Source organism: Nuphar pumila, chromosome 15 (assembly GCF_984573655.1).
Source record: "Nuphar pumila chromosome 15, dmNupPumi1.hap1.1, whole genome shotgun sequence".
NCBI lineage: Eukaryota > Viridiplantae > Streptophyta > Magnoliopsida > Nymphaeales > Nymphaeaceae > Nuphar > Nuphar pumila.
In genome coordinates this window covers 30,094,945-30,111,461 of record NC_143263.1, presented here as the reverse complement: position 1 = coordinate 30,111,461, position 16,517 = coordinate 30,094,945, and the positions used below count along the sequence as shown (strand labels likewise).

The 16,517-nt window shown below is 37.2% G+C and overlaps 1 protein-coding gene across 1 annotated transcript in view; it reads left to right on the top strand.

The window, feature by feature from the left end:
• The window catches only part of LOC149814984 (lysine-specific demethylase JMJ27-like), a 55,921-nt gene extending 45,230 nt beyond the window's left edge, over positions 1–10,691 (top strand). The window contains exons 11-13 of the mRNA XM_089989728.1: positions 8,287–8,406; positions 8,567–8,649; positions 10,192–10,691. Coding sequence (XP_089845854.1) covers positions 8,287–8,406; positions 8,567–8,649; positions 10,192–10,309 — 321 coding nt within the window. The 3' untranslated portion in view covers positions 10,310–10,691. The remainder of the gene's footprint in view (positions 1–8,286; positions 8,407–8,566; positions 8,650–10,191) is intronic.
• The last annotated feature ends 5,826 nt before the right edge of the window (positions 10,692–16,517 follow it).

Here is a 16,517-nt window from a genome sequence, read left to right as displayed (position 1 = left end):
AAAAATTAATATTATAAGTATAAGTTAACACCCCATTGTGGGTTATTTACGGATTCTTTTATGGATCCGATAACGGTAACAGATCCGAGTCAGAAAAAGGATGTGGATCCAAAATGTCGGATCTGTTTGGGTTCAATTGTAGATCCAATCCCACATAAAGTAATTCTTTTATTATAATATTTTTTTAATTATTTATTTATTAAACATTATTATTACATTTATGCCTTTAATACTCATGTATATTTCTTTTGGATCAAGGTAACAGATCTGGGCCCAATATGCATAAAACCACCCATGCAATACGGATTCTTTACGGATCTTGGATCCGAAATGCGGTTCTCATGCCCACTTTTTAGAAAAAAAAGCTTATTATTTTCAAATAAATTTAAACAGCTAAAGCCAACAATCCGGGTTATTACATCCTTTTGGATCCGGGTAACGGATCCCGAACCCAAAACCTTAAAATTCGTAGATATTACAGTGCGGGTGCGGGTGCGGGGGTGCGGCACTTTCAAAAACCTAGGGTGCGGGGTTGCGGCAGGGACAAAAATGTAAATTATATATATATATATATATATAATTTTGAAGTTTTAACAGTTAACAACAGTAACACTATTATATATATATATATATATATATATATATATATATATAAGAGAAATCTTGACAGTTTCAAGGTTGGCATAGTCATGGCATAGTCAGATAGACCATTTTCTTAGTCAACTATATGTCTTGGACTGGTCAAAACAGGGGTACATTAACCAGGTTATATGAACATATACATGCTTGAGTGATTCAATGTAACTTCATATTTCTAACATTAAACCTTCCGCAGCATGTGTCATTAAATGAGTTATGAAACGAACTGCAGCAGAATTATGACCACGCAACAGAAACTAAAATCGAGTACAAACACATATAAGCATACACCTGTACGAAGAGCAACCAACAAAAGAACTTGAATGAAGAGAATACCTTGTGTTTCTTGAAACAGGAAAGTGAGCAACTGCACCTTAAAATATTGACACATCAATAACTTCTGTAACTTGGTAGATCTTATAATCCTATGAACTGAACTTAGATAATGAATCAATCCAAAAAAATAAATAAATTAAACCCATTACATGTCCATAACATAGCAACACATTTTAAGCAATGGTTGATAGAATGACTTTTCAAAAAAGATGAAAGTAACATTTGCCCTTAAGTCATCAAGCATAAGCAACTAATAAAATAGATTGTAAACGAAATAAAAAATCAAGAAGCTCCACAAAACCCATTTTAGCATAGAATCAAAAGCCCCAAAATCAAATAGTCAAAGATCCCCAAAAAATAAATACAAATTTCATTAACTATATACCTCTATAGCATCATCAATTCATCAAAAAATTTCGGAATGCCCATGTAAAGAGTCTTTCACACAATCAAGTCTACAAACAACTTGACAAAACATACATTCACCCAATATGGTAAACCAAAATAGCATACAAAATGCTCCACAGCACAAACATAAGAATAGTGCATAAATGCACTTGAATCTGAATATGTGAGAGGTAAAACCCTCTACCTTTGTATATGAATTACAATGGGCAGCATGCCCTTATTTATAGAGAGGTTACATGAGAGGAGCTATTAAAATAGCTGTTGGGATAGCTGTTGGGCTACTCCCAACAGCTCTAATTAGAGCCGTTGGGAGTAGCCCAACAGCTTTATTCAAACAGTCAACATTTTGACTGTTTGACAGAACCTGACAAAAAGGCTGTTGGCTGTTTTGACAGTCCAACAGCTCTAGTCAATTATGACTGTTTGACAAAAAGACAAAAAATAAGAAAGAAATAAAATTACAAAAATAAATAAATAAAAAAGTATTACAAGAATATAAGTATATACTTTAAATATATAGTTATATACATATATATATACATATACATACTCTTGTATTACGAAAAGTATGTATATATATATATATAAATATATATATATATATAAATATATATATATATATATATATATATATATATATATATATATATATATATATTCAAGTATATACATATATATGTCATTTTCTAACAGTCTCCCTCAAACTTATGGTGAAATCACCGAAAGTTTGTCAAGTAAAAAGTTGAATCTTGGTGAGCATAGTGCCTTGGTGAAGAAGTCAGCAAGTTGATATTCTGATGTCACATAGGGAAGATCAATAGTCTTCTTCAAATATTCTTCACGAACAAAATGGCAATCCATCTCTATATGCTTAGTTCTTTCATGAAATGTATGATTTCGAGCAATGTATATCGAACTCTTATTGTCACAGCACAATCTTGTAGGATTCTGAAGGTGAATCCCCATATCTGAAATCAGTTGTTTGAGCCACACGACTTCCATAGTAGTAGTTGCCATTGCTCTATATTCAGCTTCTGTAGATGATAATGACATCTTTTGTTGTTTCTTGCACCTCCATGAAATCAAAGATTCACCTAGAAATATACAAAAACCAGTTGTTGAGCGCCTGTTATTTGGATCTCCTCCCCAATCAGCATCAGAATATGCAATAAGATCTAAGGAGGAAGAAGAGGACAAAAAGACTCCCTTATTTATAGTGCCTCTGATGTATTTAATAATTCTCATGACTGCACTCATATGAGCTGATGTTGGAGCATGTTGAAATTGACTGGCTATATGTACATCATGGGCTATGTTTGGTCTTGTAATACTTAAATACATAAGAGATCCCACTAGCTGTCTGAAGGGAGTTGGATTGTCCAAAGGAACTCCATCATCGGCTCGCATTTTCATTCCAACAATCTCTGGAGTATCAACAACTTTATCATCTGAAAGTCCTGACCTGTCAATAATATCTGAAGCAAACTTTGTTTGTGACAATATGTATCCTCGGTTAGAGTATGAAACTTCTATACCAAGAAAGTATGTTAGAAACCCAAGATCTGTCATTTCAAAAGAATTTTTCAAAAATTGTTTTACTTTCTTGATTCCCTCCTTGTCACTACCTGTAATTAACATATCATCAACATATAAAAGTAAAATTATAATACCAGCAGAAGAGTTCTTGATAAACAAAGCTGTATCAGTATAGCATGGTTTAAAACCATACCTTGTAATAACATTGTTAAAAGTATCAAACCAAGCTTTAGGTGCTTGTTTGAGGCCATATAATGCCTTTTTTAATTTAAGCACTTTACCTGAAGGAATTATTAATCCAGGTGGAATATCCATATATACTTCCTCCTTGAGATTCCCATTTAAAAATGCATTTTTAACATCCATTTGAAATATATTCCAATTTTTAATAGCTGAAATAGCTACAAGCATTCGAACAGTGGTCATCCTGGCAACAGGAGCAAAAGTTTCTTCGTAATCTACTCCGTATTCTTGAGAATATCCTTTGGCAACTAATCTGGCTTTATGCCTTTCCAAGGATCCATCACTTTTGGTTTTTACTTTAAAAACCCATCTACAACCTATTGTCTTTTTTCCTATAGGTAAATCCAGAATTTCCCAAGTATTAGCATCTTTAAGAACTTCTAATTCTACGTGCATAGCTTTTATCCATTCAGGTAAATTTTTTGCTTCAGTGTAACATGAGGGTTCAAAATATGAGTGGATAGCTATAAGACATGCTCTATGTTTAGGAGAGAATGAATCATAAGACACAAATTTATTTGGGATTCTTGAGGTTCGTTCTGATCTACGAATAGTGGTTTGTTCTGAAGGAATTTCTGATGCTTCATGATTACTTTGATTTACACCTTCATTGAATGCATTTCGATTTCTTCTAGTGTATACTATTTGTTCAACTATTGTTCTATTTTCAATAAGAGGTTCTACATAAATATTTTCATCATTAGACAATAGTTTGAACAAGAAAGAATAATCAGAGTTTATGTCTTCCGACATGTTTTCTTCAAATCCACTTTCATTTTCAACAAAATTAACATTCCTTGAAATGAGAAGTTTATCATTTTTGGTATCATAACATTTAAATCCTTTTTGTGTTTCTGAATAACCAATGAACACACAGGAAATAGCTTTAGAAGATAGTTTATCTCCTTTATCATTCAAAACATAACATTTGCAACCAAAGATTCTCAGTCTTTGATAGTCAGGTTGATATTTGAATAATTTTTCAAAAGGAATTTCATTAGATAAAGTTTTGGAAGGCATCCTATTTATAAGATATACTGAGGTTAATGCAACTTCAGCCCAAAGATTTTTTGGAACATTTTTAGCAATAAGAAGAGTTCTTGTAGTTTCCATAATATGTCTGTGTTTCCTTTCTGAAACTCCATTTTGTTGTGGGGTTCTAGGACATGATCTTTGATGTAAAATTCCTTCATTTTCTAAAAATTGTTTAAACTCATTTGACAAGTATTCTCCTCCAGAGTCAGTTCTGAGAATTTTGAGTTTACTTTCAAATTGATTTTTAATCATGTTATGGAATGTTTTGAAGGTTGCAAATACATCTGATTTATACTTAAGAAAGTAAATCCAACAATATCTAGTGAAATCATCAATAAACACAACATAGTAGGATAATCCGCCTTTAGAGGTTACAGGAGCAGGACCCCATACATCCGAATGAACTAATTCAAAAGGCATTGAGGAGTAAAAAGTTCTTTGACCATAAGGCAAGACTTTCATTTTACCAAGTAAACATTCTTTGCATTCAAAATTATCTTTACAAAGATTCTTGGTAATAGGTACAAAATTTGATTTTCTTATATTTGGATGCCCAAGTCTATGATGCCAAGTCCGTATGTCTTTTGTTTGGGCAGTGTTGCAAAATGATTCCTTTGGAATACAAAGGAAATCCATATAATAGAGATCTCCTTGCCTAGAACCTTCCCCAATCAATTTCCCGGACTGGCGATCCTGCACCCAACATTTACTTGATGAGAAAATGACATCACATCCATGATCCGAGATTTGAGAAACAGAAAGTAGATTAAGATGAAGTTTTGGTATAAGTCTTATTTTCGGAATATAAAAGTTGCTATGTTTTGACAAATCATTTTTAAAAATTCCAACACCCTCTATTTCCAAGGCAGTACCATCGGCAGTGGAAACAAATGATGCATTTGAATTAGGTTGACATTCGGATAGTATAGATCTATGTGGGGTCATATGAAAAGAAGCTCCTAAATCAAGAAGCCAAGAGCACATACCAGGAGTAGAAGAGGTTGCAATGGCCGCTCCTGAGGTAGATCCTTTAAGCAGTGGTTGTAATGCCTCCGTCAGTTGAGATAATGATTTGGTGAGGTCTTTGAGATTCAAAGTATCTTCATCTTGTTTTGATGGTGCAGCCGCAACACGCTTTTCTTGAGGCCTATATTTGTATCTAGGACATTGAGGCCTAATATGACCGGGCTCATTACAATTATGGCAAATGATTTTTGATTCTCCTCGATTCTTATTAAAATGAGGAGGTTTATATGGCTTGATATAGTGTCCTGGTTTTGATGCGGCAAGTGCGCAATACTCTTCTTGACCATTGCTAGAAGTAGCAAGCACACTAACATTTTTACTCATGTTTAGCCTAGTCTCTTCTCCACTAAGTTTAGTGAGAATCTCATGAATAGGAGGAGGTGATGAAGATGATAGCAAGGAGGCTCTTGTTTGTTCAAACTCGGTTCTCAAACCATAGAGAAAAGCGAAAAGTCTCTCTTCTTCAACTTGAACTCTCCGCATTTCTATACACTTTCCTTCCCATTTGGGTTCAAATTGGGCAAGTTGGGTCCAAATGGAAGATAACTCCATAAAATAATCTCTTATATTCTTATCTCCTTGTTTAATGTTTCTAACTTTTTCTTGGAGATAATACTTGTGAGCCATATCTTTTTCGGTAAACATACCTCTAAGATATTCCCATGCTTCATTTGCCTTTTTGTAACACAAAAGGTTTGAGGCAATTTTTGTCTCAACTCCACTAAGCATCCATGAAAGAATTTTGGCATTTTTCATTTCCCATTCATCTAATTTTTTGTAGTATTCTTCCATGGCTTTGTTTTTTTCTTCAAGACTAGTCTCAACGTCATTTTCACCTAATGTAATTTTGGGAGTGGGTTCAAGAATAGTACCTCTTACAAATCCCCACAAACCTTGACCCTTGATGAATGTCTCCAAGTGTCCCGCCCAAATGTTATAGTTGCTTCCTTCAAGTTTGAATGGCGGAATGAAGTTGGAGTTGCTTGTATTGTGCGGAAAAAATTCACCCATGATGAATCCAAAGAAAAAAAGGAACCACCAATCACGAAAGAAAGAAGGCACGCTTTACGAGGCAGCTCACCAATGCACGGTTGATCATACACCAAGCTTTGATACCATGTAAAGAGTCTTTCACACAATCAAGTCTACAAACAACTTGACAAAACATACATTCACCCAATATGGTAAACCAAAATAGCATACAAAATGCTCCACAGCACAAACATAAGAATAGTGCATAAATGCACTTGAATCTGAATATGTGAGAGGTAAAACCCTCTACCTTTGTATATGAATTACAATGGGCAGCATGCCCTTATTTATAGAGAGGTTACATGAGAGGAGCTATTAAAATAGCTGTTGGGATAGCTGTTGGGCTACTCCCAACAGCTCTAATTAGAGCCGTTGGGAGTAGCCCAACAGCTCTATTCAAACAGTCAACATTTTGACTGTTTGACAGAACCTGACAAAAAGGCTGTTGGCTGTTTTGACAGTCCAACAGCTCTAGTCAATTATGACTGTTTGACAAAAAGACAAAAAATAAGAAAGAAATAAAATTACAAAAATAAATAAATAAAAAAGTATTACAAGAATATAAGTATATACTTTAAATATATAGTTATATACATATATATATACATATACATACTCTTGTATTACGAAAAGTATGTATATATATATATATATAAATATATATATATATATATATATATATTCAAGTATATACATATATATGTCATTTTCTAACAGCCCAAACCCCCCAAATAACATTATTGAAAAAAATTCGGAATGCCCAAAACCCCCAAATAATATTATTGAAAAAATTTTGAAATGTCCAAAAATCCTATAAATAAAAAGTTAAAAACCCTAGATGCTAATGACCCACATATAATACAATCAGAGAGAAGAGAGACAATGAGAGTGACTAAGAGCGAGTGAGAGTGAGAGTGAGAGTGAGAGTGATGGAGAGAAGAGAGACTATGAGAGAGACAGTGAGAGTGACGGAGAGAAGAGAGACCGTGAGAGTGAGAGAGAGAGAAAGTTGGAAAGAGACATACCTGAGAACTGAGGAGGAGCGGCCGGAAGGAGTCAGAGATCGTCGGCATCAGCTTCGGGCTTCAGGAGGATTTTGCCCTAATCCTCCTCTCACTCGCTTTTCATTGGGCGAAAAAAAAAGTCTAAAAATTGAACCTAAATGACCCTGGGTCCGATGACCGCACCCAGGGTCGTGTTGACCGCACCGGGTGCCGCACCCGCCCACGCACCTGCGTCGCGTCGCGTCGACGCGGGTGCGGCACCTGCTTTGCCGAGTCCTTGAGACTTAGATTATAGACCATATTGTATTTGTGCACTTGTGTAACCCTTCATTGGCATTGTGATTGTGTACAATATATATAAATATATATATCTATTTATTTATTTATTTTTGTCTTGTAATAGTTAAATGCCCTAAAAGGACATTTTTGTATTTTCACATGTATATAAATACTGTTTATTAAAACAATAATTTTTTCCTTATTTTTTCCTTTTTTTTATTTCATGTAATTAAGGAAGACCAATGGTCTCGCTGGGAGCTCCCAAGGGTCTCTCTCCTTTGTTGTTGTTGTAGTGTATAAATAGGTGTCTTCTCCCCCTGTTATTCTTATGCTTTTCTAAGTATATATTCAATAAATAATATATTTTTAGTTGCTGCCTTTTGTTGGCTCTTTGTATTGTCCCATAGTTGACTTGTGTTATTTTGTGCTTGTTGTGCATTCATGCCCTTGTCCACTATTGGACTTGTATGTGCTTACAATTCCGCATACTTTGTTACAATACTTACCTAACAACCATATTTATGGGGCTAACTTTAAGTTATGACCCATGATCCATCCTTCAAAACATTACTGGTCTCCTTTTTACTTCAAGGGTTCTTACTGTATTATGCCAATGGTCTCAAGCATCTAGCTCGCCGGTGTGCTTAGCCTATTTTCGTATTTGTTGTGTTTGAGACTAATCTCTCTCTCTCTCTCTCTCTGTGTGTATATATCTCATATTAATATCATGCTCTCTGGCTTTGTGTAGTCATGTATCAAGGTTGCACTGGACTTTGTCTCACCAGAAAATCTGAATGAGTGCATCCGTTTGACTAATGAGTTTCGATCACTTCCAACAAGCCACAGAGCAAAAGAAGACAAATTAGAGGTATGCATTTGCAGTTTCATTTGGTTTCCTTTTGTCTTTATTCTTTTTTTACCAAACTGTGACAAATTAAAGGTACACTTTTGCAGCTGCATTTGGTTGTTTTCTGTCTTTGCTCTTTTTCATCAATCTTTTTTAATCTGTAACTCCTTTTTTCTACCAGGTAAAGAAGATGATTTTGCATGCGGTTAGGAAAGCAGTGAAGGATATGAAGGAGACATGTGACAACCAAGCTGTGTGCCCCACGTGAGTTGCTGTTGCCATTGTGTTCCTTTTCTGGCTAGGGCTTTTGTAAAACTGGTTGGCATATTGCAATTTGCATTTTCTTTTTCGTTTCATGTCCTTAAATTTCAAATATTATTTACTATTCTTGTGGTCATTTATCTATTCTTTTTTGAATTTGGTCCGATTGGGCGTTTATGTGATTGATGTTTTAACAAGAACTGCAGTTTTGGACATATTTTGGTTTCACGGAGAGATGATTTTTAGAAGTAATTCCTAGTTGGTGATTGGGGCATTTATATTTACTTTTTTGCTATACTACAAGGACAGACCATTTTTTGCGACGTGACACAACCATGACACACACAGTCGATATTTTATTATTAATAAATTTTAATAGTTTTAATAATATTTTAATAAATATTTTTATGCTTTAAAATATCAAAAAAGGAATTTTTGTAGATTAAATAATGAAAAAATCCGTGTCCTTTTGTTCTATTTCTCAACAAATTTGTGAATTTGCATCTCAGACTTCTATTTGCTCGTGGTTTGTGTCCATGTCTCTGCACATGGCTTTTTTGTGGTTTACAAATTAAGTGACTGGAAAATGATTTGCTTGACCGTTCATTCATGTTGGAAAAAGGTCCTGGGATCTTATGTTGTAATGTGCTAACACATTAAATTTAAATCTATTTTTAGTCTCTCAAATTTTCGATTATGGTTGCAAAATTTTCTTCTCATCTAAAGATTGCACCGTGCAAGATCATCAGTTAGAAGCTGATTGGGCAAAGTCATAAGAGAGGTGATCTTTACCTTATGAATTTTTTTGACACTTCCAACCAAGTTATTTTGTAATTATGTACAATACAAAGATATTGATACTTGACATAAGAGACTTGGGCATTCTAGTTTTTCGAAGATGTATCTCTTTCCTTTTTAAAAAAATATTTGTAATGAAAAATATATATCTTAAAAATTGTATTTTTGAAAAAATGAAAGTTATTCTCTTTTCTCATAGATCTTTTGTTTCTGTTCGACATTTTGAATTAGTGCATTAGGATGAATGGGGTCCTTCACCGGTCATATCAAAAAAAGGAGGTTACTCTTATTATGTTATTTTTGTTGATGATTTCACTAGATACACGTGGGTGTATTTTCTAAATCTCAAATCCGATGTGTTTTCTTTCTTTAAAGAGTTTCGTATAAAAATCAATTTCTTAGTAGCATATTTATACTTAGGTCGGATTCAGGAGGATCGGTCCACATTGGGGCCCCACTCTTAGTGGTAAACCCTGGGAGTGAAATTGGCTCATGGACATGCTCTCTGGTGGATTGACCTTGGATTGAGTTTGATCAATTCTGGTTCGATGAACCTAAACTTTGGGCACAAATTGAAGTTGAGCCTTTCCTTTTTCTACTTGTGATAAAACACCATCTAGGGGGTTTGAGTGGGTAGACTAGGCCTTTACAAAGATTCTCCATTGTCAAAAGAGAGCTTTATCAGAGTCCCAAGATTGTCTGGTTTTGGCTGAGGTTTCTTTTGCCTGAGTAATTAATTTGTATCAGGACTGAGATCAAGGATGAACGAGTTTCACCCGTGGAAATGCCTTTGCATTCTGTAGCCAGTGGTCCACAATCTCCAGCTGGGAAAGAGTCTCCATCGTGGCCTCCTGGTTCTTCATAGCCTTCATCTCCATCGTCAGGAAACAGTCGATCTCAGCCTCGGCCCACAGAAATCAGAATGTCCAGGCGGGTTCATCATGTTTTGCTTCTGTCAATGGAGAAATTTTGTTCATAGTCTATATACATGCTATCTATAACATTGTAAGGCAAATTATCAGACTTCTACCAAGTTTTGTTTTCCAGCTTATTCCTCCTAAATTTGATTTTGTGCCTTTGGATGCTGTGGCCATTGTGTGCCATACCAAAGGGAAACCATTTCATTGGTTTGAAATTTAGGGGATTTTTGTTGGTTGCTACGTGCTAGCTTTCTGTGGTAGATGTTGCTAATTTGTCCAATTGTTTGTCGGATTGCTTAAGAGAGAGAGAGAGAGAGAGAGAGAGAGAGAGAGAGAGAGAGAGAGAGAGAGAGAGAGAGAGATTACTTTTTTGTTATCTCCATGCAATGGAATGTATCACGTTGACCCTTCATGTAATGAAACACAGTTTTTTTGTATGTATGCATCCAAGTATGTCTAAAAATCGTGGCCTGCTGTTTATTACCTCTCATCATAGGTTGGCAATTCGATTGTTGAAATGGACAACCAAAAACTGAATAGGAGAGGCCTCTACAGCAGATCATCTCTGAAAAAGGTACCTCAATCATGCAAAGATTCAATAATAGCATGGATTCATTTCCATTCCTAATGTGAATAAAGAAACATATTCAAATAATGTAATTATCAATTGGATGTTATTTTGCTCTATGGAACTGATTAAATGGATTCACTAATTTAATTACAAAATGCAAGAGAATCAGCTTTCTTTCTCGTGTTTCTCAAAACTACCAGAGAACCTTGGTAGCTTAACTTTGAAATTTACTCTGCTCACACCATCAAGACCTTCCCATTCTTGTTCCTCAATAGATGAACTGGACCTTCTCAATTGCCGTCATTGCCTCACAATCGCTTTTCTTTGTCAGACTCAATGGCAACCGACTTCTCCCGGGAATTATCACCATCTTCAGACATGGACTTCAAAACAGGGGAATTCACCTTAAGGAATAAAAAGATGACTGCACAATCATCCATCCTTGAACATTCACCTTAAGGAACAAATGACCAGCGATCGAGGGGCCATCGACCGATTGTGCACCGATGATACAATCTTCACAACCTCTGCGTTTGATAGAACATCCCATACCTAACAAACAATGCACAATCAGTGTTATTGATGCACAAGCGGTATATTCTTGACACTAATTGATCAATATTTTCTTCAAAACACAAGCTATAGAGCCTTGACACAAAAAGTGAACATTTTCCGATTACCCATTCTGTGGCTAGAACAATGAGTTCATTTTTTTGTTGTATTCTTTGGTACAGATATAAAACCAAAATCTTTCAAGCAAAAATCTCCAAATGCTCTGGCCATGTCAAATTTATGACCATCAAACACCCCACAAAAGATCTTTTGTTAAAAAAAAGTGAAACCAAATATCAAATCAAACAACCAATATTCACAAAAACAGAAAAAGAAAAAAACAGCAAAAGTCAAATGTAAGATCGATTTTCCAATTTCACGAAATTATTCCCACTGAGATCATAATCAAGCCAAAAAGCAGCAAAAGAAAAGAAAACAATTTGAAACCCTAACGACAGAGATCATAATCCAGTAAAAATGCAGCAAAAAATCAAGCAAAAAACAACAAAAAATTAGCAAAGAGGGAGGGTTTCAGAGAGAGGGAAAGAGGGCTAGAGGGGGGGGGGGGGGGGTGTTGCAGAGAGAGGGAAAGAGATGTCACGAGAGAGAGGTTCTAAGGAATTTAAGGGTTGCAGAGAGGGAAGGAGGCAGAGAGTACCTGCGAGGTTCCGGCGACGGCGTGGGTGGGAGAGGGAGAGGGTCGGGCACACAAAAGGCTACTTTTCTTTATTTAAATACCGTAAGATCCAACGGCCAACGCAGTTGCATTTTGATTGTGCTGGTAAGGATTGCGCAGCTACACACACACACACACACACACACACACACACACACACATATATATATATATATATATATATATATATATATATATATATATAGAGAGAGAGAGAGAGAGAGAGAGAGAGAGAGAGAGAGAGAGACGAAAGTAATTCAACATTACCACTCATGAAGATCAACAAAATGTTGAACCCATGTACTGAACAAGAACAAAAGCCAAAACAAATAAAGAAAGCACAAGAGAAAAGAACATTAGACAGATAAAATGGGCTCACGCCGGAGCCGCTTGCCCAGATTGCGACAAAGGATAGGTAGCATCAGCAGGAGGGAGTGGAAGATCACTAAGATGCATACGCAAGATCGCATAAACATCTACCAAGATTTTATGCACCAGGTTTTGAATGTTAACTTGAATATGACGAAAACGAGCATCGTTTCGCGCCATCCAAACAAACCACCAAGAAGTAAGCAACTACGTCCGCTAGATGAACCTCCACCTCTTGCTGCGCCTAATACAAACCGACCCCAAGATCAGATCTAGCGCAAAAGACTCCTCCTTAACAAATACTTCCGGATGCCTCCAGGTCCTGCTAAAGATTTCCATAAATATTGGGCAAGACCAGAACAAGTGAAACGTAGATTCTTCTGCAGCTTGACAAAGCACACACCAACTCGGGAGTTGAATGCCCCACTTCTTTAAATTACTGTGGGTATGGATCCTATCGTGCAAAATTAACCAAGCCAGGACTCGAGAACGGGGGGAAGGACCCTTCGCCCAAAGCACATCCTCGGGCAACCAATCAGCCCCTGGCGGTAGCAACGATTTATAGACTTTTTTGGTGAGAAACTCTCTGCTTGGTGCCAACGCCCACTGCAACCACTGACCCAAATTTCCGGAGACCTCAAAATGGTCTCTAAAGCAGGCTAAATCCCTCAACCACGATTTACGCAAGTGCGAGAGCGCCAAACCTCGAGTTCCCAGACGAACCGGAATAAGAGTTGGATCCCCATATTTAGCAAGAAGAAAACTAGCACAAGGGTTATCCGGTTGGTGGGCCAACCAACATTGCTTGGCGACAAGAACAATGCTTCACAGTCTGGGCACTGGAATGCCTAAACCACCCATACGCCAAGGTAGTACCACCGAACGCCAACCAATCAAGTGACGCTTACCTTTGAGTTTACACCCAGACCATAGAAAGCCTGCCAGCAAGCGCGTCAGCTGCTTCTCTACTCCCACAGGCATCACAAACAGAGACATGAAAAATTCTGGAATAGTTGAAAGAACATGTCTGACTAAAGTTAGATGTCCAGCGCTAGAGAGATAAGACGACTGCCACGAAAGCAATTTGCGCTTCATTTTTTGAAATGTCGGAGCCCAAGCAGCTGAAGAGAGGGGCTTCACTTTTAACGGCAAGCCAAGGTACATAATAGGCAAGTCAAAAGTAGTGCAATTAAAAATTCTCTTTCCAGCTGCAAGCATATTGGCATTAACATTAAACATGGTAATAGAGCATTTGGTCTCATTTAGAGAAAGCCCGAACATGGAGACAAAGAACTGAATGATAAGCTTGAACCTAAGCATCTGTTGAACATTTGCACGACAAAAAATGATCATATCATCAGCATAAATAAGAATATGACCCGGGAAGTCGGAAACCTGCAAAGGATCAATGAAACCCGATACAACAGCCCGCTTAAGCAAGACCACAAGACCCTCAGCAACTGCATTGAACAACAAAGGTGATAGGGGGCACCCTTGCCGCAAACCCCGCCCTAGCTTGAACCGGTCTCCTCTAATACCATTGATATTTAACATGGCCTGGGCATTTGAGACCAGCTCTCTCACCCAACCAGAAAAACGACGACCAATACCGAAATTTGCTAACATTTGAAATAAGAATGGCCAATGCACAGAGTCAAAAGCTTTATGAAAGTCTAATTTAAGGACAAAGTAAGGTTGACCGCTATGCTGCAAGGAATGGACCACCTCGGACGCCATGATGAACGAGTGATGGACCCTCTTATTACGAATAAAGGCGAACTGAGAGTCTGAAAAAATCTGGTTAGCCACCGATTTCAGCCTATTCGCCAAAACTTTGGCAAACATCTAATAGAGAGCACTCATAACTGAGATTGGTCGGAATCGAGAAATATCATTGGCCTCATCATCTTTCGGAATGAGTGAAATAATAGCAACATGAAAATGATAAGGCAGACTGAAGTTACGATGAAACTCATCAAACATACTCACCACGTCTGATTTAACACAGTCCCAAAAGATTCTAAAAAAGTCGACATGAAACCCGTCAATGCCAGGCGCTTTCCAACCCGACAGATCCTTAATGGCCGAAAAAATCTCATCTTCAGAGAACCTTCTTTGCATAGATCTGACTTGCTCTAGCTGAATTGATCCAACTAGGATATTACCAAAGACACCCTCCGCAGTTAACGAAGCAGAATATAAGTCCTTAAAGTATAGCGAGACTGCCGGATTAACGTGCTGATTGAGATAAGAAACACCCTCAATGGAGATAGAAGGAACAACCTTCTTTCTATAACGATGGGAAGCATATGAGTGAAAAAATTTAGTGTTGCCATCACCAGCTGCAAGCAATTTCACCCTAGACCTTTGCTTCCAACGAATTTCCTCTTTGATCCTCCAGTTTTTCAAGAGCATAGTTAATTCTAAGGACCTGGCCTGAAGATTGAGAAGTTGCAAATCAGAAAGAGAGTCAGGAGAAGACATAGACTGGTACAACTCAGAAATCTCTTGATCCCATGAGGCTACCTGCTGAAATTTCTCCACCTTACGACTATGAAGCCAAGCTTTGATATCCTTAGCTAGACGAGAAAGCTTATTTTGAACATGTAGTGCGGCTCAATGCTCATCAACAGTTTTGTTCCAAGAATTAGTAATAACCGTGAGAAAATCTGGCTCCTGAAGCCACCATTCTTCAAACGCAAAGCTCCTAGTGGGTTGAAAGCCATCCCCCCAATGAGTGATGATCTGCCCATGATCCGAGATAGATGGAGCAAACATCACACACTTAACGTCGAGAATGAGGTCCAATAAATTAGGTGTGACAAAGACCCTATCAAGGACCCTACAGCACGGACGAGACCGCATATTCGACCAAGAGAAGCGCTCCCCAGTTAAAGGAATAGGGTAGAGAAAATGACGGTGAACAAAGTCTTGGAAATCTCGCATAGAGGGATTAGGAATTATGAGGTTATTAGAGTCATGGATAGATAACAAACAATTGAAATCCCCCATAAGAAGGTGACAATCCACGCTGGAAACGACAACCCTATCCAAATCATCCCAAAAAGCGGGCCTCATGGCGGCGAGATTAGGTCCATAAACAACAGAAACCACTACTCTTCTATCAACTGTCTGCAAATTGAAAGCAACAGACAAAGAGAAATGACCCACATCCAACTGTGATAAATTTAAAGACTGCTTTCCCAAGATAAGGATACCTCCTGCATGATTTACCGCTAGCTTATAGAAATAGTCAGCTCCATGCCAGATGCTAGAAACGACCATGAGTGAGATGACCTCCATTTTAGTTTCACATAAAGCAAGAAGGTCAGGCTTTTGCTCTTTAACCCAATTAGCCAGAAACATGCGTTTAGAGAGAGAGAGAGAGAGAGAGAGAGAGAGAGAGAGAGAGAGAGAGAGAGAGAGAGAGAGAGACCGGATCAGTGCTATATGATTGCACATTAAGGACCCTATCACCCTCCATCAGTCTTAGGCCCACACCTGCGGGGCCCTGTCCCCAAGATGGAGGATGGTCAGGTGCACAAATATTTGTTCAATCACATTGCACCGTATCTTTTCACAGTAAGGGGCCGGGTCTTTTGTGCATACGGCATGCTTACTAAGTTTTGGAAAGATTGTTTTTATTTTTTAATACAAAATACACAACTTATATACATTCTATAAGAACTATATATATATATTCTAACACCTGTCAATTTTACTATTAAATAACCGAAAGTTGGATAAGCAAAAATTGAAAATATTGTCCCAGCAAAGATGTCTACCAATTGACATTCATAAGTGATATAAGGTTGGTGTTACATGATAATAATCCATCTCCATGTGTTTGGTGCACTTATGGAAAATATGATTACATGCTACGAAGGTAGCATTTTTTTTGTCGTAACATAAGTTCTACATGAATGCTCATGTTTGCAAAAAATCTTTTAGCCACACTTTTTGAAGTGGCGGTCATGATAGCTCT